Below are 7,672 nucleotides of genomic sequence, written 5' to 3' on the forward strand. Positions count from 1 at the left end.
GGTGGCGTCTCTGTCTGCTCCTTATGAGGACGACGACTGGACGACCGATGATGGGGAGATTCTGGATCTTTCTGACAGGAACCTCCCCGTCCTAAAGAGTCGGACGCTAAGTCTAAAGTGTATATACCTGGCCTTATTCGTGCAGTCCGTTCTGCTTTAGTTATTGAAGATGACGAGCCTCCGGTATCAAAGTCCAAATACGCCTTTTTCAAAGATGTTAAAGGAGATAGCACAGTGTTTCCTCTTTCGGGACGATTAGTTGACCACCTAGAGGATGTGTGGAAACAGCCACGCAAACGATATCAGCCTCAAAGCCGTTTAGCAGTGGTGTATCCGTTTGCGGACAATTATTTTGCCAAGTGGGAATCCCCTCCACAGGTGGATTCTCATGTGACACGCCTTGTCCATAGTGCCACATTACCCATGCCATCCATGTCCTCCCTTAAGGATGCTACGGACCGCAAGGTGGAGATCTGCCTGAAGTCCGTCTATTCCCTTGCGGGGGGGCAGCGCGGCCAGCTATGGCCATTTGCTGGGTTGCCAGAGCTATGGAGCGCTGGGCTGATGCGTTGGAGGCGTCCGTCGATTCCAACGGTTCGACTGAGCAGACGGAATTGATCGGCAATCTCCAAGATTCGGTCACTTATATCAATGAAGCGGCCTTGGATATTAGTACCCTGGCGTCTCGAATTTCTTCGGCAGCTGTGGCTGCTCGTCGCACCTTGTGGTTGCGATCCTGGAAGGCGGACGCTGATTCCAAAAAGGGTTTGGAGGCGTTGCCGTTTAACGGAGAAGTTCTCTTCGGTCCGGACCTGGACAAGATTGTAGCCACGCTGGTGGCAGCTAAATCTGCATGTCTCCCGTCGGCTGCTGTTCCTTCTCGTTCAGGTACTCCGTCCTTTCGGCCTTATAGGGCCCAGGGCAGGCCTAAGGCACAGTCCTTTCCCCGACAGGCTGGCCCCAAGAAATCGGCCAAGCCCCGGAAGCAGGCCTGGAGTACCAGACGTCCGGCCCCTAAGTCAGTTGACAAGCCTGCGGCCTGACGGTCCGGGCCTCCCTTTGGGGGATCCCAAAGTGGGAGGCCGCCTACTGCAGTTCGTCCTGTGTTGGTCGGTCACCATGACAGACACTTGGGTTCTCGAGGTGGTCTCACGCGGGTATGCCCTCTCCTTCCGGCACAGACCCCCGGCTCGATTCTTCACCACGGGTCTACCATCAGACCGGAACAAAGCCACGAAGCTGCGGAAGGTTTTGCACACTATGCTCCAGGCTGGAGTTATAGTGCCTGTTCCATTCTCCCAGAGGGGCCAGGGTTTCTATTCCAATCTCTTTTTGGTGCAGAAACCCAATGGGTCGTTTCGTCCGATTCTCAACCTCAAAGCTCTCAACAAATCTTTGCGGGTGCCAAAGTTTCGGATGGAGACTCTACGGTCCATCATTCTGGCGCTGGAACCTGGGGACTACATGGTGTCATTGGACATACAGGACGCTTACCTGCATGTCCCTATTCTTTTGCGCTATCAGCAGTTCCTCAGGTTTGCAATCCGCAGCGACCACTTTCAGTTCCGGGCGTTACCTTTTGGCCTGGCGACAGCACCACGTGTTTTTACCAAGGTGATGGCGGTCATGGCGGCAGGGAGTCCGTATGTTGCCGTACTTGGACGACCTTCTCTTAGTGGCAGGATCCCCGGAGCTCCTTCTCCGCCACTTGGTCCTGACCATTGCGCTACTGCAACGGCACGCATGGTTGATAAACTGGCAGAAGTCCACCCTGATCCCGTCTCAGCGGATTCTGCACCTCGGAGCCTTATTGGACTCGGGACAGCAAAGGATCTTTGTGACGGGGGAAAAGATCTCTGCCTTACAGTTGAGGGTGCGCAGTTGTCTGCAGAGCCGCCGGGTGTCTCTGCACTCGATGATGAGGTTACTGGGTTCCATGGTGTCGGTTTTCGACATGGTGGAATATGCCCAGTTTCACTCCAGACCTCTGCAGCACCTGATCCTGTCCAAATGGAATGGACTGCCTCAGTCTCTAAAATCCCAGACGATAGTGCTCACTCCGGAGGTTCGCCTGTCCCTTGCCTGGTGGTTGCAGACGACCCATCTCAACAAGGGTCGTCCGTTCTGGGTGGCGAATTGGGTCCTGTTGACAACGGACGCCAGTCTTCGGGGCTGGGGAGCAGTTTCGGGTCCACACTTGTTCCAGGGCAGGTGGACTCCGGCAGAAGCAGAGCTTCCAATAAACATCTTGGAACTCAGAGCGGTCTTCAAGGCTCTCCAGGAGGCGCATCGGGTTCTCCAAGGTCGCCCAGTGCAGGTTCAGTCGGACAACGCTACCACCGTGGCCTACATAAACCGGGAAGGAGGAACCCGAAGTCGGGCGGCTCTCGTAGAGGTGTCTCGGATCCTGGTATGAGTGGAGCGAAATCTTCCGGCCATATCTGCTGTCTTCATCCCGGGAGTGCTAAACTGGGAGGCAGACTTTCTCAGTCGCCAGGAGGTTCATCCGGGGGAATGGTCCCTGCACCCAGACGTTTTTCAACTGCTGGTGGACAGGTGGGGTCTTCCAGAGATCGACCTCATGGCGTCCCGGCACAACAACAAGTTGCCGGTGTACGGGTCTCGCACAAGAGATGAAGATGCGTCTCTGGTAGATGCTCTGTCCGTCCGGTGGACGTTCCGGTTTGCTTATCTCTTTCCTCCGGTTTCCCTTCTTCCACGGGTAATCCGGAAATTCAAACAGGAAGGAGGAACGCTCCTGTTGATAGCTCCCGCATGGCCCAGACGGCACTGGTTCTCAGACCTTCCGGGTCTGTCTTTGGACAGTCTTCTGCGGTTACCGCTCCGTCCGGACCTTTTGTCACAGGGTCCTTGTCTTCACCCGGACCTGACTCGGCTGTCTTTGACGGCGTGGCTGTTGAGACAGCCATGTTAAGGTCCAGGGGGTTTTCCAGCTCAGTAGTGCGTACCATGCTAAGAGCTCGGAAACCGTCTTCCGTGAGAATATACCATCGCGTGTGGCATACGTTCTCGCAGTGGTGTCGACCGACTGGTTATGCGCCGCGGGAGTTTCTTCTGTCTCGGGTACTCGCCTTCCTACAAGCAGGACTAGACCATGGGCTTCGCCTTGCTTCTTTGAAGGTGCAGGTTTCGGCCCTGTCTGTCTGGTTTCACCGTAGGATTGCTACAATCCCTGATGTGTGCACCTTTATGCAAGGTGTTCTGCGAATTCAGCCGCCATTTGTTCCACCTGTGGCGCCTTGGGACTTGGCTGTGGTCCTGAGGGCTCTCCAAGGACCGCCGTTTGAACCACTGGGTTCAGTGGATCTTAAATGGCTAACAGCTATGACTGTTTTCCTTCTGGTCATAGCTTCGGCCAGACGTGTTTCTGATTTAGGGGCTCTCTCTTGTAGACCCCCTTTCTTGATTTTTCATGGGAACAGGGCAGTGCTACGCACTCGTCCTGACTTTCTTTCCAAAGTTGTTTCCCAGTTTCATGTTAACGAGGAAATAGTTGTTCCGGCTGTTAACTCACCCGGCCTTTCAGTGGGTGAGGCCACTTTGGATGTTGTGCGGGCCTTAAGGACTTATGTTGACCGCACTTCTTCGCTTAGGAAGTCGGACGCCTTGTTTGTCCTCTATGGCTTCCGTAAAAAGGGTTGGCCTGCTTCAAACCAAACTTTGGCAGCCTGGATCCGTATGGATATTTCTGAAGCTTATCTTCATGAAGGCCTGCCGGTTCCTCCTTCTGTGAAGGCTCATTCCACTAGGTCTGTGGGTCCTTCGTGGGCAGCTCGATGTGGTGCCTCTGCAGTCCAGATCTGCAAGGCTGCTACATGGTCCTCTGTCCATACCTTCGTGAGGTATTACAGGTTTGACACCTTCGCCTCTCAGGATGCTTCCTTCGGGCGGCGGATTCTCCTTCCAGCACAGGAGCGTCCCCACCCTTAAAGGATACTGCTTTGGGACATCCCCAAGGTATCCTTTGGATACCCTATGGACCCTGAAGTAGAAAATATGAGAGATGGTAAGAACTTACCCTTGTTATCTCTATTTCTACGAAGTCCATAGGGTTCCACAGGACTCCCACCCTGTCGCACCTGTGCTGCAGATGGGCTTTGCTCTGGTCACCGGTTTTTCCGTCTCCCTCTGGTGAGAATGTGATTCTTGTGTGTGTCCAGATCTTTCTTCTCTCTCTTCCTTCTCCTCCGGCCTATGGCTTGGTACGTAACTAAGATGCCTTGGCTCGGGGGCGGGGTATAGGAGGGGGACCCTAGTTGATCCTGGGAGGCTGAAACTTAACTCTATGGTGCCCGATGCCTGACGTCATCACCTATACCCCAAGGTATCCTGTGTGGAACCCTATGGACTTCGTAGAAATAGAGATAACAAGGGTAAGTTCTTACCATATCTCATATTTTTCTGGGGTACAGACTGATTTCCCCAATTCTTTCTATACTTTTTGCCTGTTCCGCATTCGCCTATTTCCATTTTCGCCTGTTTTGCAATTGAATTAGGCGAAAAGCGGGGACGAGCATGGAATAAATTCGCCTCTGAAACAGGCGAATAAAGCAAACAGTCGGAAAGGCGAAAACTTTGCCTCTAATTGAATATGGCTCAAAGTCTTGTGGAGGAGAATGCAATGAGGACCCACAGATCACGTAGTTTATCTTCAAGCTATGTGTTCCACATTAGATTCTTTAGCTTGAAAGAGTAAATGTCTAAATGGAGACTTGTTCTCAAAGCGCATAGAAGTAAACAAAGCTTTTTTCTCCAGCGCGTTCCTTCTTTTGGAGTATTATCCTTCTCTAGAGGAAGACACCCGAAGAATAATAAATAAAAATTCTGATGCGCATATGTATATTTATTTAAGATAACAATCTTTAAAACACTTTACAGTAAAAAACATGCAGCAAGGCTTAACACAATTCAGATTGGGGGTATAGTGAGAAAAATTCTCCCACCTTAGAATTCTATACTCCACATCTGTGAGACCCCAAACAGGTGTGCCCAATCTTTACCCGACGCGTTTCATCCTATACAGACTTCTTCAGGGGTAACAATGTGCATAAGAAATAACGCCTCACCAGGCAAACAAATAGGGATTCTCTGGAATCCAAATTTCTGTGATATCATGCAAATATATACCAAATCGGAGTATAGATTTCTGATGATGATTTTTGTAGAAATATGTATGAACCAAACAGATACCTGAACCTGTATGATCAGTCCCACAGTAGTGATCAGTACATCCCACTGCTGTGGGATTGATCGTACAGGTTGAAAAAAGATAATCTATTTGGGATCAAATATTACCCAAAGACTAAAATAATAATAGCGCTGTATTTCATATATTTGTTGTGTATTTTGTTTATCCTTCTAACAGGGGATTTTTATGAGGGGAGCAGCTGGTAGTCAAATACAGTCATTTATATTATAGTTACAATATTTAAAGCGCAAACTGTAGGCATTAGAATTTGTGTGTATGTATATGTATATATGTATATATATATATATATATATATATATATATATATATAATAATTCTCTCTCGCACACGCAGGTCGAGTCCCCCATATCCAAAATGCTCGACACCAGGAGCATTTTTAATTATCTAGAACGGGGCATTGCGGTGGTCTGGTGGGTGGCACGGGTGGCCTGCCATGTGGGGGATGTCAGGCAGGTGTCACGGGAGGCCTGGCGTGGGGAGGGGGGGTGGTCAGGCGGGTGTCACGGGAGGCCTGGGGGGGCGGGGGATCAGGCGGGTGTCACGGGAGGCCTAGGGGGGAGGGGGGGTGCAGGCGGGTATCACGGGAGGCCTGACGTGTTCGGCGGGTGTCACAGGAGGCCTAGCATGTGCTGCGGGTGTGTCCGGCAGGTGTAACTGGTATTTTTGAAAAATGTATTCTGTGCCACATTTATATTTTTATTGCAAATATTACTTTCATTTGCAAGACAAATTATTTTGAATGTAAGACTATTCCTGTGACCTGACAGATTTTAGGTGATATCAGTGATGTACTATATTTAAGTTTATTCATAATGAGTTTCCTTTGTTTTGTTAGAACAGGGGGGTGGTGGTCAATTATCATGGTATAGTATTAATTTCAGGGATTCCAGAGCCTAACTTGTTTTCTTGAGACATTTGCTGTGCTCTGCTGTGTTTGCTCACATTTTAAATTGGCATGTTTTTTTTTTTTTTTTTTCTTTCTCTTGTAGAATGAAACATACTTGTGTCATCGGTTCACTAAATTTGTGATGAAGTATAATTTAATGTCCAAGGATAATCTGATTGTTCCTATTTTGGAAGAAGAAATGCAAAGATTGGTTGCTGGTGAAAGTGAAGCATGATGTTATAAATGTTCTGAGAAATTTAACTATTGAGGAAACTAATAACACTTATGTACTGTATATATAATTTTAAACCAGGGGTTATCAACATCTTCTCCTCCTAGTTTTTGCTCTAGCAAGATTTTTTGCTGTGGATTTATGCTGGGTTAATTCAGTTGCAACTGGTGTGCAATAGGTTGCCTGCCCCTGTTTTAGACCCTTCAATCATGTATTATTATAATATATCTCCTTCTTTTTGTTTATTCTAGGTTTTTTCGTTGTAGTTTGTTTATTGCCATTTTAAATTAGGAACTTCTTAATTTATTTATTGGCAGTATATTCATTGTTGTGACCCTCTGATTTTTAGGAAATTAGCACTGTTTCATGCAGAAAATAAAATTGCTTTCAACTTGTAAACTGTAACTTTACATTATGCTACACAATCTTTTGGCTGTAGTCCTTACTACAAAATATGAATACATCAACTGCTTTGATATGTTCTTGTTTTATCATTGCATTAAAGTATCTTGAGAATGCAGGGTATTTCACTGTAAATTATTTTTCGAGATCTATTTTTCTGCTGTGAAATAAAATATAAAATTTTTACGGTTTATAGGAATACCCATATACAAAATTGTGATTACTTTCCATATTTTTTTATGCATAATTGTACTTTACTGTAAAATCTAATTGAAAAATACTAATTTGCAATGTGGTGTCAGTATATATTAATATTATCTCCTGTCAATGATCAACTCCCATTATTATTCTTCTAGATTTGCTAACGTCAAAGTCTGAAGAGATTCTTTCAATTGCTTTGCTTAATATCTCATAATTGAGCTTTTGCACTACCAAATACATATGTGCTATCTGTTCAATAAACAGAAGACCTTATTGCTTATTTTATTTTTTCCCAATTCATCTATTTTTTTTTTATTATTATTATTTTGGTTTAGTTGGCTAAACTTGAATTTGTACTTTTTTTTTTTAATCTGTTTTATTATAATTTTCAGGGTATCAACAATACAGAGCAGTGTAAATCAGAAATCTCAAGTGTGACAAGTAAATTTAAGGTTGCATCTGCTATTATAAACAATTGGCTTACCTAGCCTGTGATTGACATTTGAAATCCATGCATATGGTACAAAATTGCAATTTCATCAAAATACTTTACCGGTAACATTTTACAATAATTATACCGTATTCATAGAAAAATAAAATAATATAATCGAAAACCAAGAAGAAAGAGAGGGGGGATCACACAAGAGGAAATAGTGGGAGGAATGATAATATGGTGCAGAGAAAAAAAGAGAAAATTCTTTGATCCTTAGATGTCTGTATG

General features: G+C 46.3%; 1 protein-coding gene across 1 annotated transcript in view; it reads left to right on the plus strand.

The window, feature by feature from the left end:
• Nucleotides 1-7,231, plus strand: part of MOB4 (MOB family member 4, phocein) — a 105,610-nt gene extending 98,379 nt beyond the window's left edge. Inside the window, exon 8 of the mRNA XM_088456234.1 lies at nucleotides 6,220-7,231. Coding sequence (XP_088312360.1) covers nucleotides 6,220-6,351 — 132 coding nt within the window. The 3' untranslated portion in view covers nucleotides 6,352-7,231. The remainder of the gene's footprint in view (nucleotides 1-6,219) is intronic.
• Nucleotides 7,232-7,672: the final 441 nt, after the last annotated feature.

Source organism: Taudactylus pleione, unplaced genomic scaffold (assembly GCF_031769625.1).
Source record: "Taudactylus pleione unplaced genomic scaffold, aTauple2 ptg000690l, whole genome shotgun sequence".
NCBI lineage: Eukaryota > Metazoa > Chordata > Amphibia > Anura > Myobatrachidae > Taudactylus > Taudactylus pleione.